The sequence below is a fragment of the Patella vulgata genome, chromosome 7 (assembly GCF_932274485.2).
Source record: "Patella vulgata chromosome 7, xgPatVulg1.2, whole genome shotgun sequence".
NCBI lineage: Eukaryota > Metazoa > Mollusca > Gastropoda > Patellidae > Patella > Patella vulgata.
Window position 1 is genome coordinate 28,815,305 of NC_065885.2, and position 27,827 is coordinate 28,843,131.

Here is a 27,827-nt window from a genome sequence, read left to right on the forward strand (position 1 = left end):
TACAACTTCTTTGAAACAAAATGTAGAACTAGATGAACCTAGACACGTATTAGATCAGTATAATTGCCAAGTTATTGCAAAGAAAAAAAATCGGAATACGGTTATCTTTCAGGTAGCACACCAGGAAATTATATCCACGTTTGTAATCGACTGTTGGCGGCCTGTTCTGACGCCAATAGTATCCCACAGCCTTTCCAGCTAAATTATGCCGTCGCTCCTGTACGTCCGTTCACATTTTTTGTGGACACTGTAGAAGTCACAGGTTATATTTATATTCGACTTTATGGATCCTTATTTCCCAAAGATGAATTATATTTGAGTGGAAACCGTACCTTATCTTACCTTTAAAATTACCATTCCCATTGCAAATAGTGGCAAATAATGCAATGCATAAGAAATGTATGTCAGGGATCAAAAGATCTTGGCTAAGTTCGATTTTGGATGCACATTAGACAGTACCTTTTAATCACAATATGTGTTATTGTACAAAGATCGTAGACTCCCTTTTTTTCTATTTGGATGAAGTTGTAACAAAGTTTGTAGGCTCTCTATGGACCCCCCCCCCCCCACACACACACACCGTCCTTTAACCCTTTATTATGGTGTGGTGGTGTAGCCTGCTATCCAACAAAAGTGAGGAAAATGTCAAAAAATAAAACGTAATGATAACGCGATAGCCGCTCAAAAAAGTATGGCATTACCGTGACCCCGAAAAGGACTAGATTTGGCCTTATAGACTTAATGTTGGCTGTGCCCTGACTTTTTAAGCAGATAATATCTGGAAAAATAAATGCCCTTACTCGAATGCTTGTAGCATAGTACTACATATTTCTCGTTGCCAGCTTTATGCTGGTATTACGCTGACACGCTTTTCATTATTTAGTTGGAACCACGGTGGCTCACTAAACAGGATGTACCGTGAACCGATCCCAGTGTTTCAATGGCATTGTTTCAATCTGTATATATCTGGCAGACTATTCATGTATTAGTAAGTGAACTGGAATATACAGGTCACAATTCTATGGAATGCAATTACTGCTTATTACTGAGGACGTCATTATGAAGCCTAGTCGAAACGTCGCACAGTAATAAGCCGTAATTGTATTCCATAGAAATAGCGACGTTTCGACTAGGCTTTCCTAGTTATTCATCAACCCTAGTCGAAACGTCGCTCAGTAATAAGCTGTAATTGTATTCCATAGAATTGTGACCTGTTTATATCTCAAAGACTAAATCAGACTATAAACAAAACACTTTGACACTTTAGTAAGCCAGTCGTTATGAACAATTTGTTAACTTCCCTATATCTCTCTCCTCAGTAACCAACTTATTGTGTGGTTCTTCATTGTTAAATGTGTATTGCCGATACAGTTTAATCATTTCACTTGGTTTCTGAATGGATTAGTGTTTACATGTTTCATCTGATTTGAAAGAAACTTGTCGCTTTATGTTCGTGAGATTTCAAATGACTACTGTTTGCAATCAATTCACCATTCATTTACAGACATCATAGTCATATATATATATATATTGTCTTATTTTCATATAGATCTTTTCACAATGGAAAACTAACACACTGTTATTCCTGAACTCCCATGTGAGCGCTTCTGCCGCGAACACCGAGGGTTGTGACAAATTAATTACAAAAATGTTTTATAACCCATCTAATTAGTACATCACAGGTTTGAAATATAATTAACAGATGGCTATTACTAATATGTGTTGTCCTACATTAATTAGATTAAAACAGTATTTTCATACAAATCAAACAACCTGTCCAGTGCAATATGCAACATTTTGAACAATATTTCAGCTAGGTAGATTTGCTGTTTTCCAAATTTTTGTAATGCTGATACGAAACTTATGATACTAGCGTATCGAATACCTCGAAAAGCGCCGAAGTGTCATGGCTGTCGTTGGTCCGATTGATTCCTGTTATGCTAAGTTAATGAACATTATTTGAGTAAATGCTGAATTCTTTTGATCGAGTTCAGTTTAAATAAGTGGTATTACATTTTAAATGTTTCAGTTCTACGTTGCCATATACTTCAATGAAAAAAACGGGTTTGCAAGGGTAAATAACTAGTCTCAGGTCGTATCTAATAACGAACACATCCGATAAACCTATATATCTAGGTTTATCTAAAGCCCGTCGTACACGAGCAAATTTTCTTTGACAAATGGAGATTTGTCAAAGAAATTTGCTCTTGTACGATAGGAAATTTGCCACATTTTCATTTGCCATATGAGATTTGACAAAAGCTGGCATGCATAGCTTTTCGTCAAATAAATGTGTCAAAGATTTGGAACTTATGCTCGTGTACGATAGGCCGTCAAATAAATTTGCCACAAATCTGCGCACGCATCTAATGATTTCACTTTCATTTTTCGACACTCAATTTATCCTCAGCTTTGATTGAATTCCGCATCACTGTATCTTGTTTAGTGATCAGTGGTTGTACAAATTGCAGTACTTCGTCATATAATTCTATCTCCATTCTCATGAAAGTTCTTGAAACTTTCTGGATCAGTTTCCCGTAACTCAGGAATTAAATTGGTTCCTAAACCATGTTCCTCCATCCTCGATTCCGTGGCCCATGGCTGACCCACCATCTGCGATTTTGATGTTGCCGGGTGTAATCGTGCTGATACCGCATCATCAACAGGACACCTATTCCCCAGCCCATGGCCGCTTTTCTACGCGTCAAAGGCATCGTAACCACGGTGGGAAATCAGTATTCTGAATTTTTTGTACACAAGTTGGCTTTCTTTTTGTTCTATGAATGCGGTTCCTTCACAGTTCCGACCAAATCTGAGGAGACCGTCAAAGAAATTTGTCAAATTTTCTTTGCTCGTGTACGACGGGCTTAAGACTCGACTGACCGGTACGGTAGTTAGGATCAATGTACATATCTTGTCAAAACTAGAACCATTGATAACTTTGCTCAAAATAGAGTAATTTGAATGAAATTTTCAATATATTCATTTTACATTATCTATTTTTTTAAATATTATAGCCAGAACGTCCAGCGCTTTATCTAAATCTTACATAATGCCCCTTTAATACAAAATAGGCGGGAAATGAACGAATCCCGAACTTGCTAACTCAGGAAGTTCAGGGAAGGTTATCTCCAATTAAGATTTAGAACTGGATAATCCAAGCCTAATGAGACTATGAGACTAGACTTGCCAGTTACGTCATAGGTTGAAATTTGATATTTTTTGTAGCCAACCAGATAGCCTTAACTGATTTTGGTTTAAATGACCATCCTCTATAAAAACTGCGATACTTTCCACCGTGTTAATCAGAAAGTACAAGGAAGGTTATTTCCAATTAAGATTTAGAACTGGATAATCCAAGCCTAATGAGACTAGACCTGCGAGTTACTTCATAGGCTGAAATTTGATTTCTTTTTGCAGCCAACCAGATAACCCAACTGACTTTCTGGTTTCAATGGCCGAGGATGATGATTGAGTCGCTGTTCCAAATTCGATGTAAGTATCTGAAAAACGACGAAGATTATACTAAATCATTAAACACTCAACGATGGTGGTATATATCGTGAAATGTTGTTTATTGTCTGGTCGTGCGGATGGGACAAAATCTGAGGTCACGTATACACGTTTGTGGGAACGTAAAAGAACCGGGAAAATTTCTGTCATAGACCGGTTAGATTAGAGGAGTAGAAAGTTAAACCCCATTTTACTTCAAACACAGGTCTATATTTCCTTTCGTTTTCTTTTATACTTTCGATGGCCTACACTACATGAATATCTGACCAGTTGTACAGGGAGGTCGCGTCAGGAGTCAAACGAGTGTCTTTTGACCCCATGATGTCAGGCATTGATTAATCAGCGTTGACCTTTCTAGATGTTTACCCACAGTTCCGTGCAGAGCACGCCAAGAACTCGCCGTAACAGACTGTTTTATGGACCAATTCCTCACATCAACTAGAACCCCTGTTATATAACAACTCTTCCAGATCCTAGTGTTGTGAAGACAAGTGAAACGAAATTTTGAACTATAAAAAACAAAACGAAATAGGATCTGTGTTTTAATCAGATTGACAAGACACCGAACATCTATCGAGGAAAGCCATGGCTATTATTGTCATTTATTTATTAGTGCCAGCTTTATAATCATGTCGATTTATGCATAGAGATATTGTATCGATTGCGAATTGGTATGTCATTATGGAAATTTAATTTCATGTCCTTATACGATGTTTATAGTGTAGCCTACTATTAAATATATATTATATAAAACGGTCACCCTCTTCTATTTCAAGATGTGCCAATATGATTGTCACTCCTGAGTTGAGGTATAAGAAAAAAGTATACCTCTGTTGACGACACACCATACACAGCAGATAAAAAACTCATAGCGGATATTTTGTGTATATATAATCACGAGTACACTCAATGTTTATTTTTCTTGAAAGGGTAACTTTTATTTGACAGGTGACTAGCGCATTCATAATTGCCTTTATATTGCATGTAATAAGGAAGACACTCGGCTAAACAAATATTTATTATGTCAATAAGATGAAGAAAGAAAAAAAAAGATCCGCTGTCCAGTAATGAAAATTTAAACTTTAGGAAAAGGAAAAGCAATTCTATAAGGGTAGAAATTAGATGAAATTATATAGAGTCAAGTATTCGTTGTGTCCTTGAATGAAACCCGTTATAATTGTATTCCAAACAAAGGACCATACGTCAAACCCGCGGACAAGACTTATCAGGCATAGATATTGCAAGTAATAAAAGTACTGTGAAATCAAGTGAATGAATCAGTGGTCGATCGAAAGCGTTTACTTCGCAGTCGAGTCTTGGTACTGCATTGCTAATTGTCGTATGATCTCAGACATAATGTTTGAAAGAATCTCAGAAACCCGTATACCCATTCTGAACAAATAATTGAAACCTTGATATAGCTTCAGTTTGCATATAGGATTGCTAGGGTGGCCATAAGTCCCCAAACTCCTAACTTCCACACAAGAAACGTAGATCACTAACGTATAATCTAATTTTATTTCGGTAATTCGATTGTGTGCAGAAAATCTGGAGCAATTCCATACAATTTTGTAGGAACCCGACTTGGTGTGGTCGTACAAACGTGGGACCCAACTCTCGACTTGGCATAATAGCAAGACCTTGCGATATAAAGAGCAGGTGTTAGTTAATGAAACCTCGTGATGATCAGTGTACCTTTAGTATAGGTTATATATTTACTTTGTATGTTATATAAATATTCACTTGGTGTATTTCAACCCAATTTACAAAAATAATGTTTCGGTTCACCTGTGATTTTGTTTCTATCGCCCGTTCGTTATTGACACTGTTTAATTCAGTTGTTTTTATTTATGTGATTTATTTATGTGAGTAAGGCGTTAGTCTCCATCACTCAAATATCCTATGAATATTAGTCTGGATGCTTTGTCAACATTTGAGAATAACTAGATCATTGGCTAGATTATCCGGTCTTTTACGTTATCAGGTACACAATCTATTATTTTTCACTGAGAGTAGGGTGGCCCATGTGCTCTACAGAAATAAAGTCCACCGCTGATAGTTCGAGACTACCACTGAAGCGTACACATTCGCCGTGCCGAGACCAACTTTCTGACAATATGATACTATAAATAGCCATGGCACGTGCAATTCTCTACAAATCTATCAACTATTACAGCCGTAAAAAATTTATTGTTGACGATTTTGAATAGCAGTGAAATTAAGCTTCTTGGTTATTACAGCAGATTTAGAAATTACGTTCGTTTCATTTTTTAAATCGCTTTATCATTAACTGTACCGTTAAGAGCGGCATCTTTTGGTTTAGTACAAATAATATCTCTGAATCACTCGGATTAGACAGGAACATGATACTTGCAGTAGTTTCATTTTACTTTTACAAGGTTCTTAAAACGATTGCTGAGCTACCTAACGTGCTTATTTCTAAATTCAATTTCTTGTTCTAGCTTTCTGTTATGTTTCGTAAAAAAGTAGTCTTGATTATCCCGACCTGTCAATCAGACGTAGAATGGTCGATAGACTGGTTAAGCGAGACTAATTTCAAAACAAGGGCACGTAACCTATCTTTTACTCAAAAGTGTCTGGATGTAATGGACGACAATTGGAACCAGTTTTCAGTCTATTATTTATAGATGATTAATGGTCATAGCTTATTAAGTACAACATGATCGTTTATTTAGTGACTATAATTGTGTGAAACTGATTTGAGGCTTGGCATATATATAAATATTGTGGCGTAATTGTCGAGATATAAGGAGATATATGGAGATATTTATTTATTGTGGGTCACCCTACTGAGAGAGCGTAATAAGGGAGGTAGGTGGCACTAAAAGATGTCGACGCACATGAAATAAGTGAGGTTGGAATGGCGGGTCACCTCGGTCTTGCGGTCGTGGTTTCCGTCCCTGGTGTGAGTGTATGTAGCTTAGAGATAGGGGCACCTTCTCAATCTCGCGGGTTTACTCCGGGTAGCCCGGTTTCCTCCCCACTGAAAAGAACCATGCGCGCACTATGCATAATAAAATAAGACAAAACTTGTTTGTGATATCAACATCGGTGGAAGCTGACGTTAAACACTAATAGAAGAAGCACATAAAATTACGTTAAGAATTACCATTTCAGAAAAATCTATTTCGTCGTCACTCTTTCTTGAATTTAGCTAAACAGTTGTATTGCCCATGCGTAGTCCGTTTTTTATGTTGTTGATTACCCAGTAAAATTTCATCAAATGTGTACGTTGTAGACTAGGAGGTTCTGGGTGTCCCAGAATAGTAAGGTGTTGGCCCGATAACCTGGAGGTTCCTGGTTCGAATCCGTTGTTGGCCGGGAAAGCTCCTCGGGATTTTCCAGCAGGATGAAGGTTCTAGCAAGGAAATTGAAAAACCTAGGGTCCGTGTACACAGCTGCATTCACGTAAAGAAACCCTGGTAGTTGGAATCGAAATAAGTGTGGACCGTAGTGCTGCTGCCCGGGCAAAATATCTCACATAACACATTTTCCTTGATTTTGACCAATTTTGGCAATATTTTCCCCATAAATTTGGATTTAATACTGGAATCAAAATCAAAGCGGCGTTAGGTAAGATTAGACAAAGAGCTGTAAGTTCTCGCTATAATGGTTAAAAAAAATATATAATGAAAAGGGAATATGTTGAAAATTTCAGTCAAATCACTTCACCCTGAGCTTAGTTACCAGCGAATCAATTTCAGTCTAACCTCCATTGTTATTTATATCGTTGTTACGATAATAAACAAAGTCTCGACTATCCAAACCGCATCAACCGCCAAACGTATTTAAATCTACTTAATATCGGGACCATCCGATGACATCGAGAGTTGGTTATGGTCTTGGCAAGTTAATTAATAATTTATATAACAGTTAAGGACTAAAGAAAGGCCTGCAAATTGGCAGATATAGCTCTTGCATAATGCATGTTTAAGTTTTATGTGCATCAAAACCTTTTTTCTTTTATTATGAACATGTTTTTATTTTCAGGTTAGCCACTTTTTTTCCGCAGCTATTTTGCATGTTGGTGTAATAAAAGACCTAAACTAATGCCAATTGTGTTTCTGCTGTTTATATAATAATATTGACATCATCATTTAAAAAAAACAAACAAACTGAAACATTTACTTTTGTAACATGTCATTATCTTGGGAACGGTTACAACAATATGTTTTTGTCCGCCTTCTTTCAGATACAGGGTCTGGGAGCGTATTAGTTTTTCTTAGTTCTTATTTGTGATTGGTTATTATACTGATGACGAGATACACAATTATTGACTAATAAAAGTTAAACCAACGAACGTGCTTATACAAATCTACATTTATATGTACTATGGTACAACTGGTGAATGGAATTCCAAAAAGCATTAGGATCGGCGTGAATATATGTTATGAGGTAAAGCCCCTTCACTGGAATGACACGCAAATCAAATATAAGACGTAACGGACGGGTTTTGTGTAAAAGAACAAACACGGTTGTTGATTTTTGGTTTAAACCCACCTGGAAAAACTTCCTTGTAGCCAGACTTAGTCTACAGCTTTAATAAACATAATCGAAGCGTTGCTGTCATTTCAGGATCGATTAATGCTTTCGACTGACTTATGCTCCAACGTAAGTTTGTGATTTTAATGTATTCTTGTTTTCCAGTTGACCAATAACATTATAATTATTAATTTATTTTTTGTTTGATACTTTCAAGATTTTACTTTGCCATGAATATTTTTAAAATTAAAAATAATTAATATTAAGTATGAAGAGGGGTTCCATTTATGTTGATTTAATGGATTAATCGCCATTTAATTCTATTGACTTAAAAGAATCTCCTTGCTAAATGAGTTCGTTTGATTAGTTTTATTGCATTGGGTGTTACATTGAAGCAAAGGAAGACTTCATTTGAAAGACCATATGTCATTTAATTTCATTATTAGTGTTGACTTAATCGAGCAATTGGATTTAGTTTGAATATTAATGTTGATTAAATCAATTAAACGGGCATTATGCAAGAGTTAAATCTGCCTTTTGCAGGTCTTTCTTTGGGCCTTAAATGTTACATAAATTATAAATTAGGCATTTATTAACATGACAAGACCATAAACAACTCTCGATGCCATTGGCTGTGACCGATTTTAAGTAGATTAGAGCGGCTCGCCCATTTAATGATTTAATTTAAAAATGGTGAATCGAGGTTAAGCCGCGAACAATCAGTATGGTGGTTACAATCAGTGCATACATCTTGTCAAACCTTCAGAATAAAGTATTTTTAATGCATTGTTTTAATATATTCATTTTGCATTATCTGTTTTTGAACTATTACAGCAAGGAAGACCAGCAGCTCTTTATCTAAATCTTACATAATACTTTTTTAATCGTCATACAATTTGATTTTCTAGCTGATTGTCTTGTTAAGTGTTGGATTGAAGTATGCTAATTTTCATTTTCAATGACCGGTTCCTTTAAATGTCACCCTAGGTTGTCCTATATTAACTGTGAGTAGCGATAGCTGTTACGTACAAGGAAAGGTATGCTTACTTTTTCTAGAACATCTGTTTGGGTTAGCATGTTGTTAAATGAAGTTACTCCGGGCAAATAAAATATAAAATTTGATTTGCGTAACTCTCATTATTATCGCTATTTTCTGCTTAACAAATTCTGCTTAGACATCAGCGATTATTTATAAATATTAGTAGACATGGAGATTCTATGACACAAATATCTATTGTATGTGAGAAAATATTTTATGTTTTTCTGACAGGTACAAAAACACTTCAATCAAGGGGTATTTTTTAAGATTTTACTTTCATTCTGACATAACAAAGAAAGTTAACCAGATGTTCACAGTACTGTCATATCAAAAGTATATCGTCGTAAACTGCGACATTTTGCCAATGCTTTTCAGATCAGAAGTATTCAATCACAAATAGCTACCCGTTTATGTTGTAAGTTTGTAAACGAAATATATATTTGGTTGGGTCGTTGTTCATTATTTGCATTAGAAATAAATCGGTCAAAATTCAGAATTTGGGTAAAAAAATAAATTCCAATTTGACGTCATTTAATTTTACCGTTCATGTTCAAATTATTTTGTATTCTAAATGTGAGACATGTTAGGCAACACTTGGATATAAACGTTTAAAAAGTTTTACAAATTCTTTATTGGTTTTTAAGCAGTTTAATGACGTTCGGTCAAAATCAGTGGCCCTCAACCTTTTTTCTTTGCCAACGGCACACCTTGGAACACATATGAAAAAAATTTAAATCTTGCAAAATAAAATCATGGTAAGTCAGACGGAATACAACCGTAGACAGAGACTAGTCACAAAAACATAGAATTACTCAAATTAAATAAATAAAAACACAGCTATGAACTTATCAGTAGACACTGCAGTGAATACTCAATTGTGATCACATTGTTTTGCACATTTTCTTAGTGTGCCGTTAAAAATTTCGCGGCACACTTAGGAAGATCTCGCGGTACACTGGTTGAGAATCACTGATCTAAGTACAGAGGTGTTTATTGTGAAGTTATTAAAACTTTAAACATGCATTTTGCAAGAGCTAAATCTTCCTATTGCAAATCTTTCTTTGGGCCTGAAATATAATCTAAATTATTAATTAGACATTAATTAAATAATCCAGACCATAATCGTCCCGGGTGCCATCGTTAGCTTGCGATATTTAGTGGGTTTGGATACATTTTGTAATGGATAATTTAACGTAAAATGGATAATCGAGACTTTGTTAATTACCGTACCAACGTTAATGAGGATCGAGGCTAGTCTAAAATTGAATCGATAATATCTCGGTTGAGAGTGAAGTAATTTGACTGAAATTTACAGCATATTCTGTTTTCATTAACATTTAACTATTATAGCGGGAACTGTCAGCTGTTTATTTAATTCTACCTTATGGCCCTTTAATTACATTTATTTTCTTGCCGAGAGAAATAATGTTCAAACTTATGCAATCTTCTGAACATGATACAGGACAAAGTCATCAGGGGAAATTTGAGACTGTTAATCACTCACAAAAGAAAACCCTGTCGAAGATTTAAATTTACACATCGATGTTACATCCCTGCTTACATCCAAATTGATGAAATCTTGTGAATGAGATCAAAGGTCCATGATTTGAAACATAAAATATAATCCGCTATTTAAATTCATTATATATAATGCATAAACTTAGATACTCAGTTAAGTTTATTTTGGTGCTTATATTTACGTAGTATACATGTAATATGTATGATAATTCTAGAGATAGCTGCTCGACATGAGGTTTATTCATTCATATTTCGACTAACAAGGTAAGGTTTCATTGTAGAAATTATATGAAACGGGGTTTAACTGCCTAAAACTAGCGACACTGGTTTCTCCCGACCCAAGCTGCATACGATATCATTGTGAACACGAAATAAGGCAGATTCCGTATTGTGCCGTTTTCTGTAGGCAAACTGATATTTTTTTAGAGATTTTTTTTCTCACCCAAATGGTATTTAAAACTATTAAGGACATTTTTTTCTATAATTTTCGAAATGGAAGATAAATTCGACACAGGTCGGTAATTTTTATCACATCAGGATCAACGGTTGATTTTTTTAATTAGGGGTGTCACATGGGCTGTTTTAAGCGCCTACTAAAGATGTGTTCACGATTTGGGTGATCACTGGAATTAACTCCACTTCTTCAGTAGCCATGTCTTTGAGGCTGATATCTGAGTTGTTTGTGTTATCTCATCTTCTGTTGCTAGGCAAAAGTTCTCAAGTGTACAACGTCCAAACTTTTTGTCAATGAATATGTGTGTTTATTAGAAATTTAACGTCCAATACATATTTATGTCTTTACAACCACGGAAAATTCATATGGTTACTTCGCATAAAGTTGTTTTAGTGACCGTATCTACATAATTTTATATACCAACACCTTCTTCTTGCGAAATGTTTATTGGTCAATCGTCGATCAGCCATCACCATGTCATGCACCCGGGTAATGTTTTCTTGAATAGTTGCTGTTGATGGCCCTCCAGGACGTGTGCCATCACCAAGGCTCTCTCTGCCACGCTTAAATTCACAGCCCACATCTTTACTTTGGAAAAGGTAGGGGTATCATTTCAGTTGCAGGTACCCTATAGCCAGTTTTGTCCGAAATGTCCTTTGTCACTCGAATTTTCAGAATGAATCAATCATTAACTAAAACACGTTTTCCACAAAGGTGTAATGGTTGTTTTATTTTACAATTATATAATTATATTTCTATAATATATGGCCCATTCTCTGATGTTTGCAATTGTCACAAACTATTCTAATATAACATTTAACAAACCGAACCTTTTGGTCGACGTACTTTTCTGTAAAAATCAATTTGAAAAAGTTTTTTGACCCCGCTACGCTCACCAAGACTCATGCATACCCCCATCCCCTTTCCCGTAATCATATTCCACCCGACAAAGAATATGATGATGATGCAAAGGATTTGTCATTGTATTTTAATTACCGTGTGTTATTAGATGTCCGGGCTGCATCATGCTTGACAGTTTTTTCTTCGATGTAGTAGATGACCAATTAGTCATTTTTGTTATAAATATACTCTTAAAATAAGTAGGGGATATTCAGAAACAATACAAAACTGCGGAAATGCACTGCTGTTTTTATTAGAGGTAACCAGTGCATGTTAACAACAGGCCAATTGCCTATACATGAACTTAAACAGTTCATATGGGCGGCTTATCTGACGGCCCCATTTCACTGGCAAACAGATACACCGTCAAAAGTGAAAATGGACGTTTTTGATTTTTGTCCTAATAATGAGTAATTGCTCCACCAATCCTCAGACATTCAGCAATTCGTCGTGGCATGCTCCTAATCAACCGCCCAATCACGATTTTGGGCAATCTAACCCACTCATCTTGCAGTGCCACGGCCAATTCTTGCAGTATTGTCGGTAGAGGTTGACGTCGACGAACACGTCTCCCGATCAAATTAAACGTAACACACTAAAGCATAGATACGCTAAACAGTAAATCTTATGCAAGAACTGATAGGAAAGCAAACCTGGATAGGATAAACCAGCAAGCGGCAGTTTTCATCAAGCCTTCCTTTAAGTGTCAAATTTGACAATGAACCCCTGGCGCATGTGCAGCTCAGTGGTTCTGTTGGGGCGATAAGTTCTTGATCTGTGAACATACTCTCAAAGCATGTCACGTGTCCATGACTATTTATCATATCACAACCTGCAAAGGTATTTGCATTTCAATATCCCCTACTTTTTTTTGAAGAGTATATATAGAATATATAAATACATGTAGAACAAAGATAGTATAAAAATAGTCAAGAACTGTTCAGGAAAGTGTAGCCTATTTTAAATGTCGTTATGTTATGTTATGTTCTGAACTCCATTGGCATATTTTCTTTTCGATGTGGTGGGTTGGATGGCCGAATGGTTAGCACGTCCGTGCTATATCATAAGGCCTGTCATTGAGTCAACTGGCGTGGTTTCGAATCCCCGGTTGTACGTGACAAGGAGTAGGGTCGCCTGTCCAACCTCGTGGGTCTTCTCCGGGTCCTCCGATTTCCTCCCACTGCTAAAGACCCTACGCGCAAGCGAATTATTGAAATAAAATTAAAACCATATGTTAGTTCCGAAATGACCTAGTTTGTGTCGAGTGGACGTTAAACCCTATCTCTCCCCTCTCTCTCTCTCTCTCTCTCTCTTCTCTCTCTCTCTCTCTTTTTCGATGTTATACAAGACCCATGACTCAATAGTCCTCTTTGTTATAAACAAAACCGGTTTAAATCCTAGATACATAAATACAGTAGGTGAGATTTATAACCAGTAGGATACTCGGTGCTCTTTGTGAACCAATACATGGAATACACCAATTAATTTCGTTGATTTTCGAAGAAATCAGTAAGTAGATTTCCACTTTTTATGAAAAAATAATTACAATTAGCTTACAGATAATTAATTTAAAAAGGCGTAATAAACACTGGGTAGAAAAAGTTCATGTTTTAAAGAACTGACACTCCGGTCATTTACACTTGAGAACTTTAATGAATAATACACGTTAACCTTCAAAATTGACACATTCACGTGTTACGCAATTGTTTTTAAATTATTATATGTTTTGTCACGTTCTTATGAATAGAAGTAGTAAAGGTATGGCCAGGGCTGTTTATTTGTGAAAAATGAATACAGTAAATAACATTGACTACTAATCTGTACACCAAGTATAACTTTAAACCGACGAGTTGGCCAAACTTTCAACTGAACTCTTCTTAAAGTACCTGGGTTTGATTCGAGTGATATTGGAATCCCTTGCAAAGTACAATAAAATAAAAGTTGAATTTATATTAGGAATACCAGTTTTCAAATAGGCCTAACTCCGTTCCGTATTTACAAAGATAATATAGAAATGAAAATGAAATGAAATGGGGTTTAACGTCCTACTGTTTTGTTCCGACTGGGCTTATGAAGACGGGCGTATACAGTGTGATATGAGGGAAATTTTATTCAGACAGCTCAGAATTCTAACTATTGATTCTGGTGCATGCCTAACCCCCAAGGGCGGTGCCAAGCCCACGTTTTGTTAATATTTTGTCAGATTTTGTTCAAATTTGGCATGAACAATCATTTCAATAAAGAGATTATACCTATTTATATTGACTCGTTCTACCCGTCGCCCTATTTTTGTGTTTATCGTCTACCTTCCACAATTTTGAATGGACTATCTTGGAACTTGGCATAATTATTCCGTATCGCCTAAGTACAGCAATTATTGATTTTGGTGCGTGTCCCGACCCACATGGGCAGATGCCCGCCCAATTTTTGTGTTTATCGTCTACAGCCTGCAATTCTGAATGGGTTATCTTTGCACTTATTCCGTATACCCTAAGGACGATAACTATTAATATTTTTGCCATACCTACTTTTTTGTTAATAAAATAAAACCAAATACGAAATACTCTACAGGTTGCATTTATTAATAGATTTTGTTCAAGTTTGGCATGACAAAACAATTCACTTTTAATTACTCCCACATTATCTTCTCTCTTCTGGTGTATGTTTTTCTTTGTTTATTCCATATTTTCACGGTAGGATAATGACATCAATATTGATTGAAGCCAGAAATTTCATATGACGTCATGAAAATATGACGTCAAGTGTACAAAGACGCCATCTTGGGTCCCAAGTATGTACCTACTCACTATATTTTATATCCTATCATACTGTTGTGTCGAAGTTAGCTGCCCCCGACAAGGATGTAGAATTCCGCAAAAAAGAGATAAAACATACATTTTTGAAACGAAAAGTATAGCTGAACAAACTATTATTATTATTTTTATTATGCAACAAAAAGCGCACATTATTGTTATAATACTATAGTCAAATTGATAAGAAAGTGAAATAAAAGATACACCAGATAAAAGCGCTATTAAATATATTTAACTTGCATACGCGTTTAAAAATCAGATGTTTTTGTGCAGACGGGTAGGCCTAAAGTGAAAAATGAAAATTTAAATATTAATTTGTGAGATAAAACCTTTTTGCCTTCTAGCCGGCAAAATAAATGCCTGAAATTCCATGATTTTTTGGTCTGGAGCCATTTCGGATTGTGTGTCAGTTTTCGGTCATCGATCATTAATTGTATCATCAATTTTTTGAAAATAAAAATTTCTTTAAATTGATTAATGGATAAAACATATAAAATCGGTGTAACTTAAAATCGGTGTAAAATCAGTGTAATTTTAATAAAAGGTTTCTTTTGCAATTTGTTTTGGGTAAGACGTTATCACTCCCCGCCCATGTGTAAATAATAATATTAATCTAATATGTAAACAGCACACATTTAACAGATACAAAATAATGTACATCTTATTTCACAGGTAGACAGACATTGAAGGGGCCCAGTGAAGGAGACGCAAATGGTTAAGAGTTTGTCCGACTCCTTTGGGTATTTGCGCCCCATTTCCAATGAAATAATCATGTTGTTCTGATGCTCAACTAGTATCAAATATATATCCTGTCTGAGATTTGTTACAAATCGCCTCGAACGTGTTCCACACATCTCAACATTTATCAGCTTTTTGTTCAATCTATAAAAGCCTACATTCCTACAAAATGTTTTGTTTAGTCAAGTGAAACAAGAAAAGGCTAAATGGGACACCTTAAAGTCGACAAATACGTAAAACTGTGAAATAAGATACTTTTATGAAATGATTCAACGAACTGTATCTAATCATTTTAAATCTTGCGTCGAGCTGAATAAAGTATATGATATATTGTCATTAAAACATCTATGAGTGGTTAACAGTGTGTGATTAAAAGCTACGATTGGATCTTTATTGCCAACATTTCAATGTACCTTGAAGTCTATTGTATCTAGATGTTTGGGGGGTTGGATGGCTGAATGGTTAGCACGTGTGTGTTGTATCATAATGCCTATCATTGAGTCAACTTTCGAATCCCCGGTTGTACGTGACAAGGGGTGGGGTCGCCTGTCCAGCCTCGTGGGTTTTCTCCGGATCCTCCGGGTCCTCCAGTTTCCTCCCACTGCTAAAGACCCCTACTCGCAAGCGAATAATTGAAATATATAATTTAAAAAAAACCATATGTTAGTCCCGAAATCGCCTAGTTTGTGTCGAGATTAATATACCACATATTACAAGTCATACCCAACGGAAAGAAATGACGATTAATTAAAATTCCACCATTTTGAATTTCATTTTGCCGGCTATTTTGAATTTCTACCATCAAGAATTCTCGAAATTAAATTTTTGAGATTATTGCTGCCCTATTATTACCAAATTAATGTTATTATTATTATAAATGGTATTATATTACCAAATTTGGCAGTCATTTTGAAAGAAATGTCCGCCATTAAATGAAAAATACATTTTTTAATTGATTTTTGTCAAATTCGATTTTTCGACACATTTCGCTTGCATAACTACTCCGTGTTTGAGGAATTTAAAAAGAAATTATGTATCCTCCCACCACTGAAAGACACTGATTATTTAATCAGGCTTTTAACTGACTCTGTATACAATCGTTAACATGTCCATAATCTCGTTGTTTATTTATGATTACATTGGCAGTTTGTAAAGTGCCCCTGAACATGTTATATGAAAGGGCGCACTGTAAATATGTTGTAATAATAATAATAATAATATCGCTCTCCGATAATTCCTGAAGAACGCCAAATTGAATTCTGTTAATTATGTCATTTTGTCATGGCCGATTTTGAGTATGATTTTGTCTGACATATTTATCATTGAACTAAACTGCATCGGTTTTCTTTTGCAATTTTTTTTAGGATAAATCGTGGCTCGTAAAACGTTATACCAAGAAAAAAATAAAACCTTTTAAGTAAAGCTACATGACGCCATGACGTCATAGTTTTTATGGCGTCATAGTTGGTACCCAAAATGGCGAATGTAAATGAGTTGTCTTAGACTGGACAACCTGCTCTAAATGACGTCAGGCTGGTTCCTACGTCACTGCGCTAGTCTGACTTCTCAAGTCAGAAAAGGAGTGACGTAGGAGCGAGTCTGACGTATTAGAGCAGATTATCCAGTCTATGAGTTGTCTTTGCTTAAAACATAGATTATGACGTCACCCTTTGATGTTTTATACCAGTATATAGGAGAATGTACGCTTTTCTTAAACAATCGTCTATTATTTATAAAACTGTCCAATATTTATCGAAAATAATGGACAGTTTTACCAATAATAGACACTTATCTGAAAAATGAACATGTAGGCCTATTTTGGGATAATTTATTCTCTGAACAAATTAAATAACAGTACATGAAATTATTTTAAAACTTCATTGTTATCGAAATGTCACATGACCGAATGTTGAATTCACATATTTGTCCATGTGTAGAATTTACTCTTTCCATATTATCTATTTTGTTGTCCACGAATTTTGGTTTATTTCCTACATAAAGAATTCCACTTAATAACACTCTTGCTGGCTTGACAGCTCAAGAAAATAAATAATAGCTTTATTCTAAGTACTAGATGTTTAAGTGTCCTACCTGCTGTGTAAATTATCCATTACATCCTATTTTACTTGTCCAGAGGGTTCGAAAATATTTTAAAATCCAAGTCACATTTGAAAAGGTTTACGTTAGGCTTTTCAAATCATTTAGTTGAATATTTACAATTTTTTAAATTAGGCGTGTTAAGATGAAATTTATATCACCAATTAATTGGAATATTGTAAAATAGTACAATTTGTTGATCAGAATAAAGATTGGGATATATTATTCAGTTACAACAAGAGTGGTATTGAGCCTTTAAATCGAATTGCTGTATGTCACTGGTCTGTTTATAAGTACGCCCGGCACTTGATCGATGACACGTGTCTATACGCCTACTCTCTGATGTGAGAACATATTTTGCGGTCGCCTACGTTCATCCTGACGTCCATCCGTTCACATTTTGTTTGTCGACACTCTACAGGTCATAACTTGAAATATATCTCAAAGATCTCGGTTCCTTTCGATATTGGCTTATATGGGACCGTAACTTCATGGATTATGGCCCCTGATTGTACACTCTAGAGTTCACAATTTTTATCCCATTTTGATGAAACTGAACTTGTATGTTTATAACCAAAGGATCTTGATTCCTTGCGATATTGGCACATATCGGACCGTAACTTCCTGGATTATGGCCCCTGATTGAACAAAAACGCGTTTTAGCTTGTGGAACCTATACAGGTCACAATTTTTTTTATCCGATTTTAAAAACTGGGCGAGTCTGCTGATAGAAATTGTTATACATCCTTTCCTTTCCATAATCTGTCTGTTGTGTGACGAATTCTCACAAGTATGATAGTTTTGTAGCTTTGGGTTTTAGACCTTCAATTATCTGATAGGTCAAATACGATGTAAATAATTAGAGAGATTGGTTAATTGAGCCAAATGACGTCGAAACCCACCCTTATATGGTTTGTGGAAATTTACTAGAGAAATATTTACCACCAGATATTTGTTATCAACTTAGAATTGAATGTTGACCACATTGTGCCTCTTTTTTATGTAACAATATGCCACTCATTCGCTAACTTGATTTAAGTACATATATGTGAATCTATTAATTTGCCAAAGATATTAATTAATACAATATAATGCCATCATTAATTTCAAGAGCAATACTGCTACAAACGGCTTGCTATACGGCTTTTATAAAATACATTTATTTAGATTCGGTTGGCTTAAACTTGGACAGTTATGTGAATGTTCGGTTAAATATAAGTTGAAATCGGATACCATCTAATGTGCCCAAACCGTACATTACTGGGCCTTTGGGGTAAATGAGGACAGCAACATAGTTTATCATAAGCCCTATAGAGACCTATATGGTATGTCCATAAATGTTCAGATCTACCGGCGTTTCATTGTATATAATATGTACTTCATATTTTGTCCGTAGCCACGTGCCATATATTTTAATTTTAGGGGTCTTCTAGTGGGATTTATTCTGTGGTAATGATAAACGATGATAACTTATTGATGCTTTGTGTCTGTCGCAATTATCCAAGCAATCATATTTATTTAAAGGTGTCTTCCCCCGTACAAACTGTGTGACTGGGGATATATACTAAATCATATTCAAATAAGTTTATGGAAAGTTTGCGTCGATCTAATTTGTAAAGATCATATCGAGTTAAGAAATTAAGCCAGAAAATATATTCAACATGCAGTGTAATAAATCTTTTTAATTGCTTTTCTATTTATTTTTTTCTTTTTTTTGTAAATTATTGTCCTATGTTATTGATCATGCTATATCTGTCGTATTATATTTTTTATGAACGGCATTAATTTTTTTGAAGTCCTAAAACTATTTTAAACTGTCTTGTTTTTCACGTGATTTAATCGAGGAAGGGTCCATTGTAAGGTTGTATTTATCGTTACTTGCTGCCCATTTGCCATAAATATCTAAGTAAATTACCGGACTAACCTTTCCCAACTTCTATTCTGCTGTTGAATCACAGAGTCTTCTGTTCGTTTAAGTCTCGCCGTTCTGACAATCTTTAGTAAGCCGACAGGTTGCAGTTAGTGATACCCTGTAATTACCCCATATTTTTTTCCAGGGAATTGAGTATTTTTCGAGTATGATTGTTTGTCCCTATGCCTTTCCATATATACCAAATATGCATTGGGAGGAAACCGGAGGACCCAGAGAAAACCCACGAGGTTGGACAGGCGATACTACTGCTATGTACGGTACTGGTAGACAATCTATCACCAACAAAACGGCAAATGACGTAACATCCCGTACAACGACGCAGTGGGCGCTTACGGCTAGCCCCCGGAACCATTCACTTGATCTGATATGTGCGTTTGTTGCATGTGGTGTCTGTATATTGTGTCCTGTCCGTAGGTTTGTCTTGTGTACTTATTCGTGTGTGGTGCGATCCCCATGCACTAAGTATTACCAATGAACCTACATATCAGATATGTGCTACAATTTGATGACAATGTAATTTTGCAAAATGATTGATATAATGACCATTTGCATGAAAATCTAAAAACAAAACCCGTCCAGTATAATAATAATAATTATATCTAACAATTTTAGTACACTAGGGGGTTGCTACAGGGCAGACTACAATCGAGATCTTTTAAATATGGGATGGATTCACCGCTGTTGGTTAGCGAGTTGGTCGCGTTGTTATGTATAGTTAATTATTGACATTTCTTATTACGGGTGACTTTTTAAAACACAAACCCGAGACGAAATGCATGAAGGTAGACATGGATCCACAGGCCAACATAAGAATGCAACCATAGAAGTTAAATGACATTTTTGGCGTCATTGCTGAAGTTTTTCAACTTCCTCTTAGAACACCCATAGACAATCATGTCTACAGAACCATTTTCACATCCCCAGCAAGACGTCCGCTCGTTCTGCAAAAATGAAATGAAATGAAATGTGGTTTAATGCCCTACTGTTCTGCTCCGACTGGGGTAATGAAGACGGGCATACGCAATGCAGTCTGCTCCTGTCTACTCGTATATCGAATGATCTTTTACGTGAGCGCCAATGTGTACACGGGACCTCGGTTTTTCGTCCCATCCGAAGTCCTTGTCAGGCCCTCCATCCTGCACCAGTGACAAGGGGAAGAAATCACGACGGACAATCCTGATGAACTTTCTCGGCTAACATCGGGAGCGACCCAAGACCTCTAGACTAGCGAGACAGCGTCTTACTCACTTAGCCACCGTGTCTCCGTCCGCTTGAATAACAACTTTATCGCCCTCACATTATGGTCAGTTTCAGTTTGCGTCCTTCCATATTTTTGCGTCCTAGCAAGTTCTGTTTGCGTCAGAGACGCAGATAGTACACATCCGATAACCCCCAGCATACCACCCAATTAAACTAAGTACTAAATAAATAAATTTTCTATTTCAGAATGGCGGGTTTCTATATATTACTGGTCGCATTAGTTGCCCAAGTCTCCTGTCATACACCATGCACTATGGCGGATGATGAGTGTGAGTTCTGGTTCGATATTGAATACAAAATGACAATGATAAAAGATGGAGCAGCATTATATCCGAAAGATGGCAAATTGTATAAATATGATGTAGTGAACACAAGTAGAGCGGAACCAATCCCCACCGAAGGTGTTGCCACTGCCGACGGATGGGAAGATCCCCGTCTTCTTATAGTAGTTAATGGACAGTTTCCTGGTCCGGCATTGGAGGTCTACGAGGGTCAAACAATAATTGTCCATGTTACTAATTCTTTACCTAGTGAGTCACTGACTATACATTGGCATGGGTTACCACAAAGGGGTAGCCCTTGGATGGATGGGGTATCTTTCATAACTCAATGTCCCATAATGCCTGGGCAGAGTTTCACCTACCGATTCAAGGCTACGCAAATAGGAACGTATTGGTATCATACCCACATAGGGTTGATGAGATCGATGGGCCCATATGGACCCCTAATTATCAGAGAAAAGAAACAGTTAAGGGAAAGGGAGTTTGTGTTCACAATTACTGAATGGAATCATGACTGGGATTCTAACCTTGCCCAATTAAAAGAGGAAGATGGGATGTTCGTTAACCGAAAACCAATTGATCCTACCTTTTCTCTGGACGGCGCCGAGTTCAGTTTGTTTCGGTTTCAATCAGCTTTAATAAATGGTAAAGGTAGATATTATGATCCAACAGGCAAACACAACGAAGCGCCGCTGGAAGTATTTACTGTGGCTCAAAATGCTAGTTTCATTTTTCGCGTCATCGCTGTAGGTGTTCAAGTTCCTTTTAGAATATCCATTGACGATCATGAGTTAACAATTATTGCATCTGATGGCTTCGATCTTCAACCTAGGTCTGCAGAATCATTTATAATCAACCCAGGCGAAAGGTTCGATTTCAGAATACAATCAGATAAATCCGTGAACAATTATTGGATACGAGCTACAACTCTTGAAATTGGCGTTGACCATTTTGGATTAGCTATCCTAAGATACGATGGTGCACTGGAGGTAGACCCAAGCACTTCGAGAAAAGTGTGCACACTACAAAGTAAATGCGTGGTTGTAAATTGTCCATTTCTTTTCTATCCTACGTCATCAAATACCGAATGCGTTACTTTTGACCAACTTAAATCTAAAGCAATTGATCCAGCTCCCACAGGACCAATTAGTGAAAAAGAAGAACATTTTCTTAACTTTGCTTTTCCTGGAATATCTTGGAAACCCGGTGCCGTAAATGGCAGAACTTTCAAAAAACCGCCTGTATCTGCACTAACTCAACCCCAAGAAATCGGTTTGAAATGTAAAGACGATTGTGGAGATGAGAAAGTGTGTCAATGTCCATATTCCTTGGATTTAGAAAATGGCAAAGTTTATCAAATGATTTTCTTAAATATGGGTGCGGGAAAGGGATTTTCCCATCCTATTCATATGCATGGCTATTCGTTTTACGTTTTGAAAATGGGCTATGCACAGTACAATGGCACTAATGGTAAAATCATTGGCGACAATCTGGATATCAATTGCAGAGGAAATGCCGACCGGGAACTGAGTTTTTGCAACGCAGCAACATGGGCTAATTCGTCATGGCTTGGAGGTAACGTGCCTGGTATTGAATTAGAGAACCCACCCAGAAAGGACACCATCATTGTTCCTACTGGAGGTTACGTTGTAGTTAGAATCATTGCAGATAATCCAGGTTTATGGTTCGTTCATTGTCACATAGAACTGCATAATATGGATGGAATGGCACTGGTCCTCAATAATTCTTTTCCAATGATTCCTTTACCTCCACCAGGATTTCCCAGATGTGGAAACTTTGACTACAGTACTCCGGCTCCAGAAAATAGAAATACGGCAATAAAGGAAGATGGCGACAACGATGGCGACGAACACAATATAGTTAAAGCTCTAGATAATTTAGGTTAGTATATATGTTTTAGATTAGATATAGATTAATAATGATATAATAATTATTAACATACATATAAACTTTCAGCTAGACAATCGAATGCCTCCACCCCCAAGTGCTTCTGTAACAAATCTAGTCCAAATTGTTCTGAAAATTTAATAGCTGTAATGAGAATAGTTTAGTCTATAAAATATTCAGAAATAAACATATGGCAGGTGAAGTAATATCTGTGCAGTAACCCTCTTATCATCGTTGTGTTTTATTGTTATTCTTACAACGTCATATTTTCCCCAGAAAGTACCCAGCGGATTTTCACAGGCTTTTTAAAACTTTAAACCGGGTCATAGTAATGTCGTCAAATACAATGGGTCTCCTTTTCTCATTTTTAAATATCTCTTACGTGATACTAAAACAGAATTATCGGAGAACAGATTCAAAATCTCATAGATCTCCTAATGAGATTTCTTGGATATACGGCATGAAAATATAAGAAATGTCGCATTGTGACTATATCTAGGGAAGTAACTCCTCAAATAATGGAGAAATCACATTGAAATTCCAATATACCCGTTCGCAACATATAAAGTTTCAGTAATATGTGATGGACAATGTAGACTCATAAGTGTTCAGAAGCTGCTTAGGGGCAATAACTAATTCATCCGAGATTTCATGATTATAGAGTCACATACACAGCTGCATCACAATCAGATAAAAAATGTAGACTCTAATGCTAATGGGGATGCTTCTGGGTGAGAGACTCTTGGAAGCTATATCCTAGTGTATCTGAATTGATAATTAACAAAATTCAGCAAAATTATAAAATGGGCATTTTTAGTCTATTAAATATTGAGAAATGAGCAAATGGCAGATGATGTAACCACTGTGCAGGTATACTGCTATTAACGTTGTGTTTTATTCTTAAAATGCTGACGAGCTACAATTTAACTTTCATATTTTTCAGATGCACTCGAGCACAACAACACATTTTGGGCAATCACAGGATGTTTGATAGCTTTAGTGGTGATAGAGTTTCTTCTTTTGGTACATACATGTCGGAAAGCAACCCATAAGCTGAAAGGCGAATCCTTTGATTCAGTTGCGATGAAGTAGTGCACATTACTTATTGAAGATAGTATTTATAGTAACCCAAGCAAAAGACTGGGGGGGGGGGGGGCTTTCTTTTATTAAATAATTCTTTAGGCGCAACCATTCATGTTTATAATATTAATAGAACGAAAATACAAGCCATCGTTGAGATATAAACGTTTTAGCTTTCAACTTCGGAGTAGTATACCCTTTGCTCATTTATATCTAACGCTCGCACACAATGTCTTACTCTAAGCAGGTCAGTGTTCAGAGTTTTGGTAATTATAAAAAGAGCCTAAGGTTATTTTGAATATATTATACAAATTTAATTAAATTTATTTTCTTGGTAAGAACATGATAATGCCTCATTAATACTCAATAAGACTCGATTGTGGCATATTTATTAACCCACTATTGTCCTGTTTCCCCGGTGACACTATCCTGGTCACGGAACCAGTTGGCCATTATAACACCACGGTAGCATTGTGTGACACTATCCTGCGCCGCGGGACCCCCCCCCCCCCCCAAAAAAAAAAAAAAAAAAAAACCCAACAAAAAACCCAAAAAAAAACCCCAAAGAAAAACAAAAAAAAAAACAACCCCAAGACAAACAAACAATGTAACACTGTTTTATGTCAGAGCAGCTAAATAAACAATGTGAAACTACGATCTGTGTTTACATAACACCAATATAAGAAACTACTAGTAAAATAATAGATAAGTTATAATGTATAGTCTCTAAGAACTCGAAATAATATATTTTTCACATCACGCTACCCCAAACCCCATCCCCATCCCAATCCCACTGTGACTCTATGATGTCTCTATAGTCTGAGTTCCACGAGCCTAGAACTGAGATCTAGCCTCTGAAACGCTAAAATGTCAGATGTATTTCCACGAACGCCCAATGATGTCTAAAGGTATGTCCCCTGGGAATTAAAAGGTACTATCAACCGTACTGAACTAACAATTAGCTCGGGTGAGAGGGATTCCTTCGTGACTATTGATGGGTACTAAACTACGGATTACTAGACATATGACGTCACTGAAAATCTGAACTGGTGACTTCGTATTAGGAGTCTGGGTAAAAACGATTCATTATGCACCGAAAGCTCTGGAGCATTTCGTGCAGAATAAAGAAAGTGTAAGTTGTATTGCAATGTGTAAATACCCATCCATCTTTACCAGTGTATTAATATGTCCATTGTGTTGTGTTCAATATTATGACAACTACATAAGCGATTTCAGAATATATCCAACAATAAAATACCTGACCTGAACTCTAACCCGGATGCAGGTAATGCGGAGTTTTGACAGATTTTTGTATCTAACACTACAGTATACTAATTATTTATTGGACATTTCCAAAAAAAGTAATTAGCAAAGTTAGACAATTATATAACTCCATTAAATCATCATAGATTTATAAAATCATTTATTTAGTACGAGCCAACTTGTACATTACACCTTGTTTTTTTTAAAATATAGTAGTGGTGATCAAGTTTGGATTTGTCAGCAACGTTATATCCCCAAATTAATATATAAAATGTTTATTTAATGTAAAATACTGTTTTATTTACTTTATATTATGTGTAATATTTGTATTTATTGAAATTTAAGAAATCAAAAATTAAACATTACGGATCTAGTGATTTTCATCTTTTTTTTTAAGGCACGCGTTAAAAAGTTAATATATTTCTTTATTGGTAGGCTACCCATTTGCCTTTTTATATCAAACTTCCACATAACTGAAATGCCAATGCCATTTTTCTATCATTAGCCTACTGCAAATTTTTAGATTGAAATCAAACAAACTATTCATGAGTCTTTATTCGAAGTCCCGATGTCCATGACATCTGTGCTTATTTAATAGCACACTTTGGGCTGATTGACAAAGGTGGGTTTACATTCTCTCGACACAAATAAGATTATGTCGCGAATATGGTCTAATGTTTAATTCCATAATGCGCTTGTATATAGGGGTTTTTAGGAATAGGGAGAGGGCGGATCTTGAGCAGGTGATCCTACTCCTTGGCATGTCGTAATTAACTTGACTCAATGACAGATCTTATGATCTAAAGACCACTCGACCACCCAACCCTCGTTAAATGTTTGACAGTTGAGTTATATAGGTGTATAAAAACGCATTAACTACGCCCACATTCCAGCTTTGGTTGATATTGTACTTTTTAAAATGAAGGGAATGAAATATGAAATGGCTGTAATATGATCAGAGGCAAAGAAGGCTAGGCGTCGGGTTTGTTTCGCCAAATTTACAGACACAATACTAACAAAAAATGGGTGTGACACTGCCCCAGGAGGTCGGAGCAAGCATCAAAATAAATAGTTGCTGTCTTTATGGTATAAGGAATAAATATGCAAAGTTCCAAGATGGTCCATTCAGAATTGCAGCCTGTAGACGATAAATACAAAATATGGGCGTGGCTCGGCCCGTGGGGGTTGGATATGGAAACAATATAAATAGGTACCATCCTGTTATTGAATTGACAACATCAATAGTTGCCGTCCTTAGGTTATAAGGAATAAGTATACCAAGTTCCAAGATAATCCATTCAGAATTGTGGCCTTTGGGCGCTAAAAGCAAAAATTGGGCGTGGGTCTGCAACTCGGGGTCGGGGCAATCACCAAAATCAATAGTTGATGCCCTTAGGCTATAAGGAATACATATCCCAAGTACCAAGTTGATCCATTCAGAATTCCGGCCTGTAAACGATAAACATAAAAATTGGGTGTGGCTCTGTCCCTGGGGGTCGGGACATGCAGTTGTCGTCATTAGGCTATAAGGAATACATATCCCAAATTCAAAGACAATCCATTCAGACTCGTGGCCTGTAGGCAACTCACAGAGACATAAAGAAAAAAATGGGTGTGGCTCTGCCCCGGTGGTTCGACAATCACCAAAAAACAACAGGGGGCATCCTTAGGGTATAAGGAATATGTATGCAAAGTTTCAAAATGATCTGTTCAGAATTGCGGCCTGTAGGCGACACAAAAGGCACACAAATTTTGAGCGTGGCTCTGTCCCAGGGGGTCGGGCATGCACCAAAATTAATAGAAGTCAGCCTTAGGGTATAAGGAATAAGTGTAAAAAAGTTTTCAAGATGATCGATTAAGCATTGCAGGCTGTAAGTAACATACAGACACACAAAAAGAATATGACCGTGGCTCTGTCCCTGGGGGCTGGGCATTCACCATAAACAATAGGGTTGTTCCTTAGGATGCAAAGTTTCAAGGTGATGCGTTAAGAAATGCGGTCTGTAGATGACAAACAATGAATACAAGAAATGCGCGTGGCTCTGCCACCAAAAATAATAGGGATCATCCATAGGGTATAAGGAATAAGTATATAAAGTTTCAAGATGATTACTTAAGAATTGTGACCTGTAGGCGTTAAGAAATGCGGTCTGTAGATGACAAACAATGATTACAAGAAATGCGCGTGGCTCTGCCACCAAAAATAATACTTGATTACTTAATTAATGATTACTTAAGAATTGTGACCTGTAGGCGACACACAGACACACAAAAAGATAACGGGCGTGGCTCTGCCCCTGGGGGTTGGGCATGCACCCCAAACGACAGGGATGTTTCTTAGGGTACAGAGAATAAGTATGCAAAGTATCAATATGATACGTTAAGAAATGCGGCCTGTAGATGACAAACAAAGAAATAAAAAAATGGGCGTGGCTCTGTCCCTGGGGTTCGGGCATGCACCAAAAACAAAAGGGATCATCCTTAGGGTATAAGGAATAAGTATGTAAAGTTTGAAGATGATCACTTA

The 27,827-nt window shown here is 36.4% G+C and overlaps 1 protein-coding gene across 1 annotated transcript; it reads left to right on the plus strand.

Moving 5' to 3' along the window:
- Positions 1-7,932: 7,932 nt before the first annotated feature.
- Positions 7,933-25,673, plus strand: LOC126828492 (uncharacterized). Its single transcript, XM_050558261.2, has 3 exons — positions 7,933-8,145; positions 20,955-22,951; positions 23,901-25,673. The coding sequence occupies exons 2-3, from the start codon at positions 20,956-20,958 to the stop codon at positions 24,047-24,049; spliced, it is 2,145 nt and encodes a 714-aa protein (XP_050414218.1). The 5' UTR covers positions 7,933-8,145; position 20,955; the 3' UTR covers positions 24,050-25,673.
- Positions 25,674-27,827: the final 2,154 nt, after the last annotated feature.

Excerpts from the sequence above, each read along its gene's own strand:
- LOC126828492 (XM_050558261.2), top strand. The coding sequence starts at position 20,956 with ATGGCGGGTTTCTATATATTACTGGTCGCATTAGTTGCCCAAGTCTCC. Across the intron at positions 22,952-23,900 it reads TAAAGCTCTAGATAATTTAG|ATGCACTCGAGCACAACAAC; the intron begins GTTAGTATATAT and ends CATATTTTTCAG.